General features: G+C 47.0%; 5 protein-coding genes across 5 annotated transcripts; 1 reads left to right on the forward strand and 4 right to left on the reverse strand.

Annotated features, from left to right (window-relative positions):
* Window positions 1-464: 464 nt before the first annotated feature.
* GGS25DRAFT_143334 (uncharacterized protein) lies at window positions 465-3,010 on the reverse strand. The gene is made up of 3 exons (XM_049256332.1): window positions 2,124-3,010; window positions 1,761-2,067; window positions 465-1,683 (listed from the first exon to the last, which is right to left on the reverse strand). Exons 1-3 carry the CDS (start codon window positions 2,712-2,714, stop codon window positions 824-826), a joined length of 1,758 nt encoding a protein of 585 aa, XP_049120519.1. The 5' UTR covers window positions 2,715-3,010; the 3' UTR covers window positions 465-823.
* Window positions 3,011-4,712: 1,702 nt separating this feature from the next.
* Window positions 4,713-7,163, forward strand: GGS25DRAFT_477915 (acyl-CoA N-acyltransferase). Its single transcript, XM_049259884.1, has 4 exons — window positions 4,713-5,070; window positions 5,227-5,278; window positions 5,723-5,962; window positions 6,260-7,163. Exons 1-4 carry the CDS (start codon window positions 5,009-5,011, stop codon window positions 6,587-6,589), a joined length of 684 nt encoding a protein of 227 aa, XP_049120520.1. The 5' UTR covers window positions 4,713-5,008; the 3' UTR covers window positions 6,590-7,163.
* Window positions 7,164-9,240: 2,077 nt separating this feature from the next.
* GGS25DRAFT_143470 (FAD/NAD(P)-binding domain-containing protein) lies at window positions 9,241-11,281 on the reverse strand. Its single transcript, XM_049256333.1, has 3 exons — window positions 10,849-11,281; window positions 9,473-10,777; window positions 9,241-9,410 (listed from the first exon to the last, which is right to left on the reverse strand). Exons 1-3 carry the CDS (start codon window positions 11,198-11,200, stop codon window positions 9,337-9,339), a joined length of 1,731 nt encoding a protein of 576 aa, XP_049120521.1. The 5' UTR covers window positions 11,201-11,281; the 3' UTR covers window positions 9,241-9,336.
* An 801-nt stretch (window positions 11,282-12,082) lies between these two features.
* On the reverse strand, window positions 12,083-13,277 carry GGS25DRAFT_143513 (uncharacterized protein). The gene is made up of 2 exons (XM_049256334.1): window positions 12,520-13,277; window positions 12,083-12,334 (listed from the first exon to the last, which is right to left on the reverse strand). The coding sequence occupies exons 1-2, from the start codon at window positions 13,044-13,046 to the stop codon at window positions 12,286-12,288; spliced, it is 576 nt and encodes a 191-aa protein (XP_049120522.1). The 5' UTR covers window positions 13,047-13,277; the 3' UTR covers window positions 12,083-12,285.
* Window position 13,278: 1 nt separating this feature from the next.
* Window positions 13,279-18,449, reverse strand: GGS25DRAFT_143516 (phospholipid-translocating P-type ATPase). Its single transcript, XM_049256335.1, has 3 exons — window positions 14,673-18,449; window positions 13,932-14,599; window positions 13,279-13,868 (listed from the first exon to the last, which is right to left on the reverse strand). Exons 1-3 carry the CDS (start codon window positions 17,841-17,843, stop codon window positions 13,691-13,693), a joined length of 4,017 nt encoding a protein of 1,338 aa, XP_049120523.1. The 5' UTR covers window positions 17,844-18,449; the 3' UTR covers window positions 13,279-13,690.

The following is an 18,449-nucleotide window of genomic DNA, read 5'->3' on the forward strand; positions in this document are numbered from 1 at the left end:
ACGCGCGGCCCATCTCATTCCTTATAGACCCATTTATATCATTTGCATTATGTACATATATACATGGAACTCTCAGTGCTATGTATCATTGTATCATAAGACTTGATTGTTACACGAATACGTACTGTTCGGTGAGTTCCAACATGAAGCTCGGTGAATTATGAAGTCATGCTATGAGTTTGCCATGTAAGATGAATATTCAAACACTATAAACTATGAAGATACTCTTTCGAATCAGATGGGTACCACATAACTATAGGTAATATCCACAAACATATATGTATGGAGAACATCTACTCCTAAAAGAGGGTTCGACATTCATATTGAGGTTTGAACGTGAACAAATCTCTCTTTACATGTGCGACGGCCGTTATCATCCGCTCCTCTCTATATCGTCTCTCCCACTAACTCCGTTTTCTTCCCCGGCTTTCCTCTAGATCCTCCCAACATTGGAAAATGCATGGTATAAATGCTGAAAAGAGTTGACCTCAACGCCACCCAGAGAACGGTCCTCATTCATACAAGATTGTTAGACGAGCGGTTGAAACATTGTGCGGCGGATGGTCCTTGTGTACTAGGTAGTTTGTTGTTGTTGTTGTTGTTATTGTAAAGTGTTGTTGGCTAGTGAATGGCTGCGAAGCCAATTGGCTCCGTGAGAGCTGGTAGTCCTCGAGTTCTGGATAGACATCTCTCCCCCACACTTTCTAGACCAGAATTAATAAAATAGAAAAAAGGAAAGAAACAAAGCTGTAGCATCAGTGCAGAAATCAAAATTGTATGGCAATCAATTGAAATCTTGTTTAGTATCGAATAGCACGATTCATCACCGGTAGGTGGTTTGCTGCGTCGCGCTTATTTCGCCTGGGATGGCCGGCATCACTGGTACTTCTCCACGTTCCCGCGCCCTGGAACTTGCTCTCTTCGCCCGACCTGCCTGCTGGTTGACCCAGCTGGTGATAGACCGAAATCTGGCTGGACGGTCCTCGCTTGTCTCTGTGTAGATCGTCTCCCTTTTTGCACCTTCCCGGCTCATCCAAGAGTCTCGAGATCCCTGGGCAACACCTGGCGGGGCTTCTGAAGTTTTCTCAGACGTAGGCTGGCTGGTCTCAAAACTTGGTGCTACAAAGAGGTCACCATCGCCAAATCCTGACGAGATTGACGATATTTCACTGGCTCGGGTCGCTGTTCGTTTCGGCGGTCGAAACATATCCGGTGGTGGACGGGATAGTTCGGATTCATCGTAGTAGGGCTGGGCTGCATATGACCCTGAAGTCGGATAGACATTGCCATTTGCTCTTGTGCCTTCATTTTCTGCTTGGGGCATATCTGCAAGCACATTGGTTACTGGATTGCCTCTCAGCGGTTGTCGAACGGTCCCTCTCTCGGAGCCTGAGGCTACCGAACCGATGGCACCGTTAGCGCCCGTTGAGTTCATCTTAGCAGGACCGTAGAAGCCCATGCCAGATGGCACGGCACCGTATTCGCCTTTCTCATATTGGGGAGGCGTCTCCTTTGCCATGAACAACGTAGGGCCATTCCAAGTGCCTTCTGTTGGCTCTCTGTTTCTCATATACAGTTTGTCGATAAACCCTATGCCGGTGCCGCCACCAGAACCCGGAGTTTTATTTCTCTTTAGTACCCGCCAGACGATCCATGCTATAAAGCAGAGTAAGATGAAGGCGCCTTGATAACGTTGTTTCATTAGTATTCGTCGATCTTTTGTTGGAGAAGAAGAAACAAATCAGTCCAACTTTACTCACCTATTGCGCCAGCTCCAATGAAGACGTGCTCTGCTGTACGGTTTACGTGTTCCTTATGAACCTCTTTTTCGCCGTCATTGTCGCCCACGCTAAAACCCTTGGAAGGCTTCGGGGTTGCCGTTGAGGTCGTTGGAGTTGTTGTTGGAGTTGTTATTGGGATAGGTGTTATTATAGGTGTTGGTGTAGAGGTTGTTGTGAGAGTTTGCTGGATATCCGTGGCAATCGACGATGGTGTGGGATTTCCGTCGCCTTCCTGTTTAGCCCCGGTTGAAGGTAGAACAACTCGGCTCGGGTCGAGTATGGTCGGCTATGAGGTCACGAGTTAGTATTCATCGTTTTATTTGAAGTTAAACCGAGGCGTACCAAAGCAAGTGGCGTTGTGCGGATAGTTGGCGAGGGCGACGAAGGCCGCGGCAGAGGCACGGTCACGACATCTGGCTCAGTAGCGGTTACTTCACTTGGAGGTCGCGCAGTCATGGTAACCATAGATCCCGAAGTGGGCACTGAAGTTGGTGGAGGTGGAGGCGGGGGCGGAGGCGGCGGAGGCGGCGGATCGTCATCGTCGCTGTCAACGTCATCAATGTCGCTGTCTAGGCCGCTATCAATGCCGCTATCGCTATCAAAGCCATCGCCAACACTGTCGTCTTCGTCGCCAAGCGCTCTAAGTGTATTGCCGGGTTTCGCAACACCTATTTGTTCGCCATCGTTGCCTGGGCCCGCGCTTAACTCACGTATATCACGGTTGATGTCGCGTTGGCGGGAGCCATCAGCGCTTTCCCCTCGTTGCCGAATAGCATGACGAGCCTGCAGTTTTCTGCTCTTAACGGTGCCACCTTTGATATCCCTTGGCCTCAACAAGCCGCGTAGTTGGATAGTCGACCGCAGATCCATCTTGGATGATCCCTCCCATTGTTGGGTGTCTCCAGTTCGTCGTTTGTTATCAAATGACACCATGTTAAATACTCCTAAAGACTGTTCGTCGTGCGCCGAAATGCTCTACATCCAAGCACCTATTTCAACTCCTTGTCATGGCCGATGGGCAAACAACACAAAGCGAAAGGGATAAGTATTTGTGCAATCGTTCCCAAAGTGTGTGAGGCTGAGTTTCGAGAGAGCAAGAACGAGAACGACAGGACGGAATAAATTCAATACCATAAAATAAAACAAAACCCCTAAAAATGGGGTTAACAAATTGAATACAAGAAGGCCCGCCTTGAAGAAGAGAAAAAGAGAGGGGAAAAAAGAGAAAAGAATATAACAGCCAGTGTTGTCGGCGATCTCAAATATTGATATAGAGAAAGAAGGAAATGCGATTCGAAAAGAGTGTATCAGATTCGGGAGGAAGGTCTCGCACTTGAGCACTTGAGATTCGGGTTCGGGATATGCCAATTCAGTTTAGTGCAACGTCTCAAGGATGCACAGAGGGGCCCCCTTCGACAACCCCTGAACAATACCCCTGACTGGCTTATACCCCTGTTCAGCAGAGTCATGTCGAATAATTCCATCATAGCACCTGCCCGGGCTCATACCTGCATACCCTAGGTAGTCAAGTCCTTACTGCTGTCGACTGGGCAGTGGGCAGTGGGCAGTGGGCAGGCACTGCTGGATTAAGGTAGTATTGCCCTTCGTCTTGCATTGATGCTCTGTAGGCCCAGCCTATCATGGATCGAATATTGTATACATACGTAAATCTATACTCTATTCCATAAATGCCTCTGTATGTCATCTCAATAGTGTAGTCGCCTAGTAAGGATGATAACTAGATGTCACTTAACTATCATTGGATGTTAAAGACATAGGTGTTAGTGATGTTTACACGACAGGTGTCAACCGGGTCATGTTCTGGCCTTGATAGACTTAATAGGGACATCCCAAGGAAACACAGAGACAACGGCATTTTCAAATGGTTTCGTCGACGTTGTTAAGGGTGAGACGTATCGATGGTTGCCAGTTGGCGCTAGGAGAGTAACGACCTACTATGTAATAGGTATGGTACTGTAGAGTCGGGTACGACGTAGACGCGGTCTGCATAGACTTGAGGTTGAAATTGTGACAAATTGACCGGGGTATCCAGTCTCAAACAGGGATTTGTTGCGGGGGACACCAGAGTTTCAACCAGGGTCACCGACCAGCGGCGCCTTACTTGACCCAGATCGACGTCTTACATTCCTCTTCATGAACCGTCCGCTTTTGATGATTTGCTATTATTTTTCGACTCTGATATAGAGTAAAAATCCCATGATAGTTGCAAAATCATGAGCAATATTTTTCTACCAAGTACTAGTTACTAGGTACTTAGGAAAGGTTATGGCACCGTTATGCATTGTGCAATGGCATGCATGCGTACCAGGTATTATACTAACCTAGGTGCATTTAGTCAACCGGCTGTGCTTAGAGGACTTAAAGGGTTACTTATCCACCTCTCTACCTAGCGTAGGTGGTAATGGTATGCAGAGGCTCGGCGCCAACACAAGCCAAGAGATTGGAAGCCCTTCCAATATGAAAACGATCTGCTTCTATTCTGTTAAGCTTTTGGGACTGAGTATCCGGGTTTGTAGACCTTGTTAATAATAACGGCACCTGAGCTCTTCTGTTATTATGTAGGAGAAGAAGAAATAATTGATATTTGAATCTGAACAGACATTGAATTATGTGGGTAAGGACCGTTAGGTTGTACCTACTACCTAGTAACCTTAGTTGAATACTATGTACGAGTCTACGACATAGTATCAGGTAAAAGGCACTATGTATGTACAATGCCCCAAAGTTACTAGGTAATACCATGTACTCGCACCATGTTAGCCTTTGCTATGTAGATATGTACACAACTTGGGCAAACGTTTGAAGTTTCAATGTTAGAAAGAGTCAAGACTCAAAAGACTGTCCGAATTGCATCCCGATATTCTCCCGGATAAGAGATGACCAGGGTTTCCGACTCTGTCCAAAGAAGAAGGTCTTTCCGAATAATGGCAAGCGTGATGAAGATGAATTGAGGAATTCACTTTTTTAACATTTGGTATATAATAGTACTATTCATACTCCTAATAGTAATACTATTCATACTCCTAATATTGAGTACACTTGCATATAGTACCTTACACTCTTCATTGGTTACATTACGTACGACATTATCAACATAAATCCTGAAGGAAAAGTAACCCTGCCTCAATTAAAGCCGAGTATACCACCTCACGTTACCTTTTCATATAAGTCGGCAGATTCCCGCCAAATCGGATACATCTATCTGAATGGCTATCCGGGTCTCTCTCCTCACTGAAGCAGATATCCCAGGTGCGGTATCCGCCATTCAGTAAGTACATGTACCCGTATTATCTCCAGGGCTGCTTAAGGCTTATGTAAGGCTTAAGGGGAGAAGGGGGCGTGCGGCTGATCAGACGCCCTTCGGCTCTTCTACCAGTCATCATCATTCATGCTAAGTTGCTAACCAAACCCCCGTAACCAAAAGGCAAGCTTTCGCAGATGATCCTTACAACAATTGGATATTTGACAAATCTAAGGTATGTAATTATAGCATTCTCTCTTTTAACCAATTCTTTTCAATCCTATTCAATCCTATTCAATCGCTTTTTTTTTTCCCTTTACAACTGTGCATGAATACTGCTACCTGTATAGCCACCTTAGCCACCTAAGGTGCAGGTATTCGGTAGGTAGGTTATTACGTATAAGCCCGCCTTGGTTACCAATATGCCGTCAATATGCCGTTTCTTCAAGCGCGCGGGGTTGGCCGCGCAAGCTGGTGATTACGCATACTATGCCGTACACACTTCAAAATCAGTCTGTTAAGAACGATTTGTTTCGCCTCATGAGGAGTGAAGGCTGAGTCCTGCGCATGATTGGTTGGACTGAGTAAACATCAATGCTTCCAATGCTTCCAAGAATGCCTTCAATGCTGTATATACCTAGTACTTAGGTTACTACAATAAGTTAACGTTGCTCGCCAGTTCAATCTCCAACGAAACGCGGCTTCTCTTGGCATGCGATGTCGATGGGGCATACGCAATGGTATTTTCCACGTTGCCAAAGAAGAGGGCAGCGACGAAGTCCTTGGTGTGGCTTGCTGGCTAAAGCCACGAAGGGCGGACCAGAAGCCTACTTGGCACGACTGGATCGAGGGATGGCGACTGTGGCTTAGCCAGATCGGAATGATCCTCTACTATGGCCGAGGGGGCCTGAATGTCGACGTGAGTGAGATCTCTTACCTTTCCCAACAATCTTTCCGCTCAAAATAAGCCTTGATCTTCCCTGTCATGAATTAGTTGCATCTTGCCGACCATCCGTTATGGAAGGGAGACCAATCGCAACGAGAAGTATGGCTTTGAAAAGGACCCCCGGCATTCATATGCGCATGGGTTGTTTCAACGCCTGTGTCAATTGAGCGATCAGACCTACAAGTCTAGCTACCAAATTTCCCACCTCCATCCAACTCAATGAACTCATTCCTGCTCCGAGCTATCACTGACCTAAAGTCGAGCATCTAGCGTTATTACATATGGAAGGAAACTCAAGCCAAGGCCCAGTCATCTGTATGGACCGACCCGCGAGGGTACTACTTCCTCAATATCATGGTGGTATCGCCCAAAGCCCAGGGCAAAGGAATAGGCCGGCTTATGATGGAAGCCGTGACTAACCAGGCCGATGCCGAAGGCATGAATTGCTATCTTGAATCCAGTCGTGACGTGCCTAATATGCAAATATATGGTCGCTTTGGCTTCAAATTCGCGAAGGAGCTAGAGTGCGATGACAATGGCACAGCTATCAAGCTCTATGCTATGGTCCGAGAGCCTAATGCTGAGCCTCAAAAAGACTAACCATAACCGCAATAGCGTCTTGCCGCCTGTGAGTTCTTTACATTTACATAGGAGCAACGGCGGAAACAACGGTGGGAATATGAGCTCAGGGTTCAATACTCGACGAAGCCAAGGATGTGGATCTCTCGATATTCTGGCCATGGGACCGATGTTTTACGAAGTCACAGCACGCAGATACGACGTCCAAAAATTGATCATCAAATCCAAACTCGACTCAATGAAGGCACGAATATATCTTGGCTATTTTTTCTATTTTACGAAAGGCGCTTATTTCAGGGTCTTCTAATACAGGATCTAATGTGGGAAACATCTTATTACGTTTACCGCGCTGCTGATCTATACCGATAGTTATAGCCAAGGCTAACTCCAGAAGAGCACGTCCAAGCAAAATGTTTGATGATCAACTAGCAACCACCTGGAAATCTTTTTCACAAATTGATAAAAGAGTTTGGGCAAAAATGCCACATCAATACCGGATACGGATTTCTAACACAACTCTGACAACACATATTTACATATTTTACCTGGATAACGAAATTACATTATGATAATAGAACCAAGATCTTTACCATTATCACAACTTACAATCTCGCCGCTATGAAGTGGACATGGCGGGATCTATGCATGCATGTGCTTGAACAAATTCCGTGCTAGAGACTCGCTCGTAGGACTTCGTGCACGCACCGCTATACTTCAACGTTATCTTAGTATCTATGTACTACTTACCTACTCATGAAGATCCGTGGATCAGTATACGATATACTCAATAAGCTCTAATGCACCCAATAGCAAAGTCTCTCCTCCTGTAACTAAATGCTATCGCCAGCCGGCGTACATCTCAGCAACCACTAGGTTAGACTGCTATTTAGTATAGCTCCACCACCTAACTACCCACCTAGATAAGTATGTCACATCAGACCCAGAGCGCGAGGATCGCTCGAAACATTCACGGAGTACGATAACTAGTTAGTTTGCAGTGGTGTTGATGCAATCAGTCAAGCATAGGTGGTGTATGGATCTTGTCACGAGGCGGAACCCAGGAGACGCAGAACAGTACCTACATAGGTAGTTATCGTTGTTTGCGCGAGGATCTCTGACAGTGACAGCTCCTTGGAGACTAGGTATTTACCTACAATGGAAGCTACTTACCTATATATAAGTTGGTAGTTATGTACCTATAACTAGTTACATGTAAGCTGTCTTTGCTCTATATAGTATAGTATCTAGCCCCTCCCCCCATATGGCCCCTATGTAGGTAGACAGACCCTTGGTAAAACACCCTTTTTTTTTTTTTTTTTTTTTTTTTTAATTCTTTTTGGCTACATATTTATGTAGGTACCTACCTATCTACGGAACCTCTTACTCACATAGTTATATGTAAGAGGCATTTAATAGTTAATAGTCGGTTGATATACATCCAACACCATGGTAGGTAGTTAAGGGGCAAAGAAAAGAAAAAGAAAAAAACCTACCCTCGCAACCTCCCTAACCTAACCTTAGGGGTATGCGGCGTGTAGAGCTCTTCTGGTACCTACCTACCTACCTACCTACCTACTATATATACATAGATTCCTGCCTAGGTAATATCATAAGAGGGACAGGATCATGTCCGTTCCAGTGTTCCTACTTAATATCCTACATACATATCCAGCCTTGAAAGGTATAGGTACCTAGGTATGTAGGTACAGGATCATGAGAATGCTCCAACTATCTATTCATGTTGTTTCTTGCCAAGTGAGATCGTGGTCCAGCTCAGATTAGTAAGTAGTCCGGAGGGCGGTTACTCGGCTCGGCCACCGTTGCTGGTTCATCCTGTCGGTCTGTGTTGGTTCTTGTAGGTCTGGGGTTGTTTGAGATCTCGTATATACGCTATAGGGTGCGTATCTCAAGCCTAGGTCGGGTCGTATAGGAGGTTGGTAGGTACCTAGGAGATATGTGCCATATAGAGACTGAACCTCCGCCTACCTATGTACCTACCTATCCCTACCTGGTAGATAGTATATCACGCACGCATATACTCTTAAAGAAAAGAGAATCACAAAACAACGGGAACACAGATCTACAGTATGTAGTGTTTAATGGAATACCTCCTATTATCTATCATAAGGGTTCGAACGAATACTAGGTAATGGACAAGACCAGGTTAGGCAAGGTAGGTAAGATAGGTAGGTATCCATGCAAGCAAACGGAACGGAACCAACCACCCTCCTCCCCTTATAACCATCTATCCATTCATCATTCATCCATCCAGCGAACCAACCAATCAACCGACCGACCATCCAACCAGCAAAGCCCTTTTGTATATCGTGAACTCTATCCTGACCCAGGTACGTAAGTACCGAGGGAGGATAGAGTTTTTCGTATACGGAAGGGGATTTGGAGGGGAAGAAAACGCCTTCTATATGTGTTATGTGTATGTGTGTGAGATAGTAGGTAAATGTGAGTATGCATGTGCCGTGCGTGCCATGAATAGTGTATGTGTGTATGTGTTTGTGTCTGGGTATGCCCCCATCCTCTCCTTTTCAAACCCCTATCCGAGACATTCCTTTTCATCATCTTGTTTCTTTTGGGTCTAGGATTCTTCTAATAACTATTATACACGGGGGATTCAAGCCCACGTAAGTAGGTAGGTGAAATCGGTCATGGGAGAGAAAAGGTTTACGTATCTCTGATTTGAAAACCAGGAGAGACTAATGGAACGAGGTGAAGCGTTATCCGAATAATGCTACTGGATAAAGTGAATGCATCTATTCTCGGGAGACGTCTCGTCCATAGACCTTGGCCTTGACCCAATCAAGGGCGACGAGAACACGGTTGCGTGCTAGAAATATGTCAGCATTATGTATTTTCATCGAGGTTTCAATAAGGAGTGGATAGACATACGGCTAAAGCACATGCTCAAGTAAGCGCTTCTCCAGAAGAGATAGGTCAGCTTGCCACCACTGGCGACATTGCCGTTCAACCATGCTACGTCGGCAACGGCCTTCTCGCTACCAATATAGGCCAAACTGCCTTGGTGCGAGTAGTGGAAAGGCTTGATATCCCTGATGCGACGTAGCTGCTTCTCGAGAGATTCGATCTCCTGCGTCTTGGCTGCCGTGTCACCGGGCTGAAGGTTCAGGCCCGCGCTAAGATCACGGACCTTCTCCTCCAGATTCTCTGTCAGAGCCATGTTGTTGAATAGTCTTGCTAGGAAAGCACCCTCTTGAGAGGCGACCTGAGCGGTGGGTGCGTATCCAGCTACCGCGCAATCACCAACCGCCCACACGTCCCTTGTACCTTGAACGACAAGGTACTCGTTCACAGCGAGGCCACGTCTTGAATCCTTCTGAGCAGGGATTTGTGACATAAGGTCTCTAACCACTGGGCGGAGTGTGTTGCCGGTAGCCCATACGAGGAGACCGAAGGGGATGGTGACCAGGGACCTCTTGCCATCGGGACCAGTGATTTCGGCTTCGACCGCCCTATCGGTCACTCTTTTAACCATTGTCTTAGTCATGATGTCAATGTGCTCCTCCTTGAAAGTGCTCTCGGTGTATTCAATAAGCTGCTTGCTGAACATGGGTAGTACGTTGGGTAGGGCCTCGATTAGAGTAACCTTGAAGCGGGGAGCAATATCGGGAATAAGCTTCTGGATATCCTCATCGAAGAAGTCTCGCAGCTCTCCGGCAAACTCAACACCGGTAGGGCCACCACCAACAACTACCATGTGGAGAAGACGGTCGACCTCTTCGGGCGCTTGGTCCTTGAATGCAGCAGTTTCAACACAATCCATGATCTTGGTACGGATAGACTGAGCATCCTTGATTTCCTTCAAGAAACAGCTGTTCTCGCGGACACCGGGGATGCCGAAGGTAGCATTCTCAGCACCGACGCCAATAACAATCATATCGTAAGGAACATTGGTCTCGCTAACTTTACCCTTGATGTCGCTGTTGTCGGTAATTTTGACAACCTTGTTCTCAACATCAATGTGTGTAGCCTCAGCTTCGTAGAATTTGACAGCAGCTTTCTTGTGACGTAGGATCTGGCGGATGGGTTCCATGATAGAGCGGTGCTCAATGTTTCCAGTGGTACAAGACGGTAGCAGAGGGGTGAAGAGGAAGTAGTTTCGCGGCGAGATAACGATGACATTATAGTTGGCTGTGTCAAGCTTCTTGAGTAGAGCGACTGAGCCCCAGCCAGTACCTAGAAAGATATTACAATTAGTTAGAGAAGGGAAGCTAGGCTGGGAAGAAGCGCTTGGTTGTACTACTTACCAAGAATCACCAACGTCTTCTTGCTCGGGTCCGGAGTGAATTGATCATCTGGATGACGGTCTGTGTAGCCATCATAGATGACAGCACCGACACCGGCAAGAACGGAGAGATAAGTAGCACGCCATAACCACTTCAAAGTAGTACGAATTCTGCGCGGCTTCTTGGGCGGAGGAGGAGGAGCGTCAGAATAGGATCGCGCAAATTGGCGAGGAAATGCGACTGCTGTATTCCGTGTTCTTGCGATTAAAGTCTGGGAGAATGACGTCGGGCTGAAGCTGATCGCCGGCGCATTGGTACGGGTAGACAGCTGGCGAGCAGTGAGCCTACTCAAGGCCCTCGATGTTGACGCCATCAGGGGTCTTAACCGGCGACGAGGTTTACCAGGTCGGTAGAGAGGAGATGTGTAGAAATTGAAGGTTGTAGGACAATCAAAAAAGGTGTCGTAGAGTAAGAGAATATTTGGGATGAGTAGGTACCTAATAGAAATACTTGCGCGAAAATGGACTCATCGCCAATCAGCAGCAAAAGAAAATATGACTTGGACCGTGAGGAATTTTTAGGTGGGTCAGAATTGCTTTGGACCCTTTTCTTTTTTTTTTCTTTTTTTTTTTTCCCTTTACGACGTACAGTACTTACTTTATTACTTCCCTTGTCGCGGGATTACTTTTCTAGGGAAAGAGCTTGGGCCATTAGGGCCAAGACGGCACAGCTACCAGGATCTCGATACAACGATACCACCCACATACCACCCGGGCATTCGGCATAGTGAATAGACTAAACTATTTATGGGAAGGTTTCACGTAAATTAATTGGACAAGTCAGCCCTATATAACTGTTATAACAGTAATATGCATCAATTGAAGTATTTTGTCCCAACTCAACCCATCACATCTTATCCTTATCGAGACACATCCATTCACCCTATCGCTAATTTGTTGTCAGTTGTCATTGTCACGAAAAGCTCGGTTAAGATGGGACAAAGCTTATGTATGTTTATTATAAACTTCAAGGGTAGCTTAGGTACTACTTAGTCTGTGCCGCATACTTTTATTTCGCTTGACATTGCATTTGTTTTACACATCTGTAATGATTAGTATTTGACGAATTCACGTACCGAAAGAGAAATATCAGGGTGGATATTAAATGTCCACGGATCCCGGGTGGTCCACTTCAAGTCGGCTATTTATTCATGCCGGGGTTATGATCAGCCAACCTATTGTAGTTCATACACAAATAACTACCTAGTAATATTGGGATAAAAGTTGAGCATCTTGAGCATCTAGTGAACTTCATCAGCCTTCTTCTCCTCGTTTCCTACCTTCTCCCTATCTCCTGTCTTCTCCTTATTCTTACGCTTCTTCGTTTTCTTCTCTACTTTCTTCTTATCCCCCTCATCTCCCGTATCCTCCTCATTCTCAACTCCCTTCTCATCCTCGATTACCAGAGGCACCGACATCCTCGTCTTGATAACATAGTACATCGGGTCCTTATACGGGTGAGCTCTAGAAAAGGGGAGCTTGTAGTTAGCAGGGGGGGCTTTTTTAATGATTAAACCTTAAAGTCACAGGAAGAACGATCACCTCCAAGACTTAACATAGTTATAGATAGATACACGAAAACAAACAAAAATACCAGGGGAAAAGGGGGGGTGGGGGTGGGGAACCAACTCACTCCAGCAGCGCCTTCACCGCACTCCTCATCGTTTCCCCGTCAGGACACATCGTCTCGACCCTAACCTCACTAACCTCCCTCAAGACGCCCACCTCCCCCATACCCGGGTCCGCGTTTTCCGCCGGCCGGAACTCCGCTCGTCCCGGCGTCGACCAGCAGCACTCTGTGTACTTCACTCGGTTCCACGGGTGTCTTCCCGCGCCCGCCTTAAACACCGCCGCCTTGCACGCCTGCACGGCCGCCTCCGGCGCGTAGAACACGAGCATGAACCGTTTCCATGCCGGCTTGGCTAGCGCTGGTAGCCGCGGTTTCGCCTTCGGACCCGCCGGAGCAGTAGCAGCAGCAGCCTCCTCCTTTGCTGGGCGGTCTATCCCCGCGTCTTTTGGCTCTGCATTCTCTTGTCCATCCGGTGTCGATGACATCAACGCCTTAGATACCCTTGCCATCCCGACCAACTTTGTTCCTCCATGTGCGTGTGATGCCGCTATTGACGGCCTGAATGCTCTCATCCCTATTGCTGCCATCATTTTGAAGTATCTGGTTTGAGATGATTAAGAAATGAGCAATGAAAACCGCGGGCTGTAGAAATTCGAAGAGTATTGTCTTATACAAACTGTAGTGTCTGCTATTCGAGTCGATTGGAAGACAAACCAATCGTAGAAGACTAGAATCTTATAAAAACAAAAAGGCAATTTATCCATAATGTTGGTTACGTACGCGGGGCTACAAGCCATGTACGTAACGTTTGAGACCTCTGGAGTTTTAAGATTGTACGTGTCTTGATTGGCCGGTTACAGCTACATACATCTTGCATCCTGCATCCTGCATCTTGCATCGACTGGAGGCTTCTCCCCCCTTTAAGAATAAAACACTACACTACTGGACTACATAACCATAACCATAACCATAGCCATAGTCATAACCATCATCATCACCGCAAACCCCTATTAACCCTATTAACCCTATTAACCCTATTCCTATCAGCATTAAAAGCATCATTAGAATCAGAATGCATAATTTCATCGACGGCATCTTATTGCCCAATCATTTATTGTGGCTTCTCTTTTTTTTCTCTTTACGCCGCTCTACCGAGATTCGTAGTAATCGTATCCATAGAACTTATATAGTACAACAAAACTACCGAACCCGCACTCCCTCTCCCCTAAACGGACTACCTTTCCGACGTGGATGCCGGCATCTCGCCGTACCTTCCTCTATGCCTCGTAGTGTCGTACGCATTTATTACGCGCGTCTGGCTTTCATCCGCTTGTGAGAAAGCGTAACCGCGTTGCTTCCTCATCCGCTGTACCTGCCGGACCTTCCTGATCGCCTTCTGGAATTGTTCCATCCTGTTCCTCTTGTTAGCTATATCCAACGCTAAATAGTGACATAATGTGGGAACGACTGCTTACCTTGGACGATAGTCCTGGATGTTGTACTTCTGGATTTCTTGAATGTGATGGTACGTCTGCGGGTAGTACATCCTCTTGGCAAATTTCCAAGAGAAGTCACGCAAAAGACAGAGCATGGGCAACGCCACCGTCTGCAGCCAGAAAACGGGATTGGCAAATAATTTCGGCACCAGCCCGTCGTATTCCTCCGAGAATCCGAGCATAGGAGCGACTGTGGCATAGATGATAACGAACACATACCAAATAAGCATGCTGCCCGGAATGGCCATGACGTGATACTTTGTCCAGTTGCTCGTCACCAAAGCAGCCTTTCCTAGAACGGTCGCAAGTGTTGCCGCATATAGAGCCGTGCCCCAAACCCAATGTCCCGCCATCGTGCCATCACCCAGCTTCAAGTCACTATACCAGATCAATTCAGAGAAAATATACAAGACAATAGAGTGGTAGACGGCATTAGCGATCCATGCGGCGAACGTGCCGATCTTGAAAAATTGATTTTGCTGACCCAGCGTGTACAACTGCGGATAACGGTCAAGTAGCCTTGCGGAAATGAACTGATCGAGGATACCCATGACCAAAGGAGGAAGCACGGTATAGAAAACATTGTAAAAGGACAATGTCCAAGATTCGAAGATAATTGCGCCGGAGAAGACGTTTTGGAAAGTGTACTACTCATGTGTTAGCATCGAGCCATATGCCTTGAATAATAAGGGGGTATGAATGGAGAATACGTTCACTTACCCAAAATTGCGTCATGTACAGAGTGATATTTTTGTAGAAGGAAAAGAGAATCGTCTTGCTGATCCGCTGATAACTCCATGCGCCATGAACGAGAGTTAATTTGCGGAGGAATCGAAATTGGGCGATGGAGATATCGGCTGACCGGGCAGCCTGGAGACCTTCGACACCTGAAATACCGACACCGATATGAGCAGCCTGGATCATAGATACGTCGTTGGCCCCGTCGCCAATGGCGAGGAGAATTTCCGGGGAGAACTTTTTGACCATCTTCACAACTAGAGCCTTCTGCAACGGCGAGACACGGCAACATATGACTGCCTTGCACATCACGGCCAGATCGAAGAAGATCTTCTCCATGTCCGGTTCCAAGGCGAAGGTAAGGGATTTTCCATCAATGATAAGGGCTAGTGTATCTATTTCAACGGATCCATCTGCATTGTTGCGGATGGCGTCAAGTTTCTTTTGAATGTTATCGCGGGTTGCTACGGCATTCTCTTCATTGACAATAAGAAGCATCATATCTTCGCTTAGCAGCTTGGAGCTCATGCCGATATTGATAGCTGTTTCTTGGCGATCTCCAGTCAAGACCCAAACCTTGATATTCGCTTGCTGAAGTGTGTGAATAGTCTCCGGGACGCCATCTTGGAGGCGATCCTCGATGGCAGTTGCACCTAGTAAGTAAAAGCTGTGCTCGATAATCTCGGCGGCCTTGTCCAGCTCATCCGCACGATTACCGCCCACGGTAGTTTGGGCCTTGTCAAAAATAGAGTGCCATTCCTGATACTCATGTTCGGGGATCTCGCGCATTGCTAGACAAAGAGTTCGAAGACCTTCAGATGCATACTCCTCCAAGTGGAGTAAAGTTTGCTCGACGTGCGGGTTGTCCTCGTTCAATCGCTCGAGGATGACTGTGTCTGCGCCTTTACAGTATAATCGAATTTTCCCATCAGGGCATCTGTATATTGCTGACATTCGCTTTCTCGTGGAGTTGAACTCACAGACAGCCAAGAGCTCATATTCATACTCTCTGCCTGCGACTTCGATAATGACGGATCGTGGTTTGCGAGCAACGAACGTATAACCCATGGTCACAGCTCCCTGAACTAATGCGCCCTCATCAGGAGAGGCAGCTTGGTACTTAATCTTGCCGCCCTTAGCTTCCTCTCGTTCCGGAATAACGGTATGGCAGGTTGAAAGAAGTGCCAGGAAGTGATGTATGGCCTCAGAGCTCTCATGCGATTTTAGGTTCTCGGCCAGTCGCTTGAAATCGTGAATTCCAACTTCCACGCCATCCTGCATGGTAGCCCTTCGATCCTCTGGTACCTCATCTGCGTATTGTATGCCGCTGATTGAGCATTGCTTGAATTCCATCATGTTGCACGTCAAAGTTCCCGTCTTGTCCGAGAAGACAAACCCAACCATGCCCAACTCTTCCACCAAACTTGACGTTCGACAGTTTGCAGGCGTATCCGTCTTGTCGTAGTAGATATCCAAGTCGTCATTTATCAGAATGCCATGCCAGTATTTGACCATTTCGACAGTTACGAATAGCGAGATAGGAACCAATGAAGAGAATAAGACCCAATATGTGACGAGGTCCTTGAATATTGCCTGTACAATTTCCCCAGCATCGTCGAGTGTATCCAGTTGCAAGTATGGAATCGAGTCGGATCTGACGGATCGGAAAACCAGCTCCCCCACAGTACAAATAATGCTAAGAACGAGAAGCATACCAACCAAGGCAAGGACCAGCATGTTGAGTTGTCGTTCGACTTTGGTTCGCTTGATCGGGGCCGCAGTAGCGTTTCGCATAAGCTTCGTCTCATGTCCCGTGAATACCACTATGCCGTGGACCCAGGGCGTATTCCTGAGAGTAGCACCTCGAAGTAACAACTGCTCTGGGGTAAGAGGCAGCTCCTTTTCCCCTCCACCGGCTTGCATAGTCAAAGTCGCTTCATAGGTATATAAACTACTGTTCGGCTGCTCGGATCGTACTCTGCCCCCCAGTCTACTTAATTCCGCCGGGCTAACCATGGTGGATGTCTCTGGCAATGCCTGCTTGATCTTCAGGTTAGTTTCACCATCAAGGTTTGCAGTCTCAATATAGCACAAGCCCTCCGGTTCGGAGCTCGCAAGCAAGACGATATCAGCCGGGAAAGGCTCCTCTGATTCAACTCGCACAATGTCTCCCACAGACACATTGATCCATTTCGTCTGTTCGAAGGCCGAGCCTCGCAGAATTTTAGCCTTCGAGTTATTGAGCGCACTGTCGGCCTGTTTCCTTCGATAATCTTCCACCAGCTCCTTGCCTGCAGATACCAGCAACACAACAACAAGAGGGCCAATGGTGGTATAACGATTCGTTGGAGACAAGTTCGGAATTTGCTGCAGTGCCGCAGTGAACAAGAAGAAGACATTGGCAAATTTGGAGAATTGCTCGATTAGGAACTTAGGTAAGAAGGTAGCGACGTTATATTTAGCGGTAGAGACGTGGTTGTCGACGTATTTGTTTGCTGCATTCGCAGGGGGGTTGTTCAAATGGATGATTCGGGGGCCGAGAGTTGACGGATCTGGTTTACCTCCACCAAAACCAAACCTGAAGTTCTTCAACTCAAATTTCTTGCCCTGCTTCGGTGGCTCAGCTGAGGAATCTCCGCGCCCACGGCTTGGCTCCGTCAAAGGTAAGTCCATTTCCGAATAACCTTGCTGTCCCATCCCGAACATGTTTTTAGCTTTGCCCAAGATTCCACCTCCTAGTCCCAGTACACTATTGCGGTTCCGCGCATTAGACCGACCATCTGAGTCGCTGGTTGCGCCTATAGCTCCTCCATGTTGATAATAAGACTGGCCATCGTCGGGATAGTCGTCGAAGTCGTCGGCATATCTCTGGTAATTATGCAAGTCAGAGGTTTGGCTGTACTGTCTGTCAGCCTCGGCCATATATGGTGCACGAGGATGTGAAGCGCCGGCGCCCATTGGTGGGTTTTTTGCTGTCGGGTGGGTAGCCGGGTTGTTACCGCCAACAAAGTCATCGTAGGATACTGACGGTCGACCGTTATTATCATCGTTCACGGGTGGTCTTTGTCCGCCATGGGGAGAATAGTCGTCGAGGTCAAGTAATAAGTCATTGTTAGAGCTGGAGGAGCCCCCAGGAGGCGCCCTGCCAGCCATGTCGCGAAGGGGTTCGGGTTACAAAGGGAGGAAGATGGGAGGCATGCGGGCATGAAAGGAGGTAATGATGATGATAGCAATGGCGGTTATTGAGTCAGTCTAAAGCTGCCTGCTTGGTTGCATTAAATAATCAGAGTCTTTTGACTTTCGTATACCATAGTCATGAGGTGGAGATCACGGTTGAGTTTCAAGGATTTATTCGAATAGAAGAGGATTAGGAGTCGTGGTCACTGGTTAGGCTGGTATGTGGTTTGTTTGTGCTTAGTGCAGGACGAATGAGCGGGAACACGGGGGTGGTTCAGGGCCGTGAAAGATGAGAATGTAAAGTAGCAGATTACTGGGTCGAAGAAATAAGGCGACGATGAGGGAAGAAAATAAACGTCAAAATCGTGAATGTTGAATAGTAAATAGGTAAGTGATTGTGGGATTCGTTGTTGAATTTAGAATGGATTCGAGTTAAACAGGCGATGGGCATTGAATGATGAGCGATGGAGTATGTCTAACAGTCTAGCAAATCTCAGTGCTAACAAATTCAAAGGTACCGACGAAACGCAGAAAATGTTAAAAGGGTAACATCAGCATCAGCATAAGTGGATCTCCCTTTCC

The sequence above is a fragment of the Hypoxylon fragiforme genome, assembly GCF_022984875.1.
Source record: "Hypoxylon fragiforme strain CBS 206.31 chromosome Unknown GGS25scaffold_2, whole genome shotgun sequence".
NCBI classification, from domain to species: Eukaryota; Fungi; Ascomycota; class Sordariomycetes; order Xylariales; family Hypoxylaceae; genus Hypoxylon; species Hypoxylon fragiforme.

Excerpts from the sequence above, each read along its gene's own strand:
- GGS25DRAFT_143334 (XM_049256332.1), bottom strand. The coding sequence starts at position 2,714 with ATGGTGTCATTTGATAACAAACGACGAACTGGAGACACCCAACAATGG. Across the intron at positions 2,068-2,123 it reads GCACAACGCCACTTGCTTTG|CCGACCATACTCGACCCGAG; the intron begins GTACGCCTCGGT and ends GTGACCTCATAG. Across the intron at positions 1,684-1,760 it reads CATTGGAGCTGGCGCAATAG|GCGCCTTCATCTTACTCTGC; the intron begins GTGAGTAAAGTT and ends AACGTTATCAAG.
- GGS25DRAFT_477915 (XM_049259884.1), top strand. The coding sequence starts at position 5,009 with ATGGCTATCCGGGTCTCTCTCCTCACTGAAGCAGATATCCCAGGTGCG. Across the intron at positions 5,279-5,722 it reads GGATATTTGACAAATCTAAG|TTCAATCTCCAACGAAACGC; the intron begins GTATGTAATTAT and ends GTTGCTCGCCAG. Across the intron at positions 5,963-6,259 it reads GAGGGGGCCTGAATGTCGAC|CGTTATTACATATGGAAGGA; the intron begins GTGAGTGAGATC and ends TCGAGCATCTAG.
- GGS25DRAFT_143470 (XM_049256333.1), bottom strand. The coding sequence starts at position 11,200 with ATGGCGTCAACATCGAGGGCCTTGAGTAGGCTCACTGCTCGCCAGCTG. Across the intron at positions 10,778-10,848 it reads GAAGACGTTGGTGATTCTTG|GTACTGGCTGGGGCTCAGTC; the intron begins GTAAGTAGTACA and ends ATATCTTTCTAG. Across the intron at positions 9,411-9,472 it reads CTTGAGCATGTGCTTTAGCC|CACGCAACCGTGTTCTCGTC; the intron begins GTATGTCTATCC and ends ACATATTTCTAG.
- GGS25DRAFT_143513 (XM_049256334.1), bottom strand. The coding sequence starts at position 13,046 with ATGATGGCAGCAATAGGGATGAGAGCATTCAGGCCGTCAATAGCGGCA. Across the intron at positions 12,335-12,519 it reads GCGGTGAAGGCGCTGCTGGA|GACCCGATGTACTATGTTAT; the intron begins GTGAGTTGGTTC and ends CACCCGTATAAG.
- GGS25DRAFT_143516 (XM_049256335.1), bottom strand. The coding sequence starts at position 17,843 with ATGGCTGGCAGGGCGCCTCCTGGGGGCTCCTCCAGCTCTAACAATGAC. Across the intron at positions 14,600-14,672 it reads TGTACATGACGCAATTTTGG|TACACTTTCCAAAACGTCTT; the intron begins GTAAGTGAACGT and ends ACACATGAGTAG. Across the intron at positions 13,869-13,931 it reads ATCCAGGACTATCGTCCAAG|GATGGAACAATTCCAGAAGG; the intron begins GTAAGCAGTCGT and ends CAAGAGGAACAG.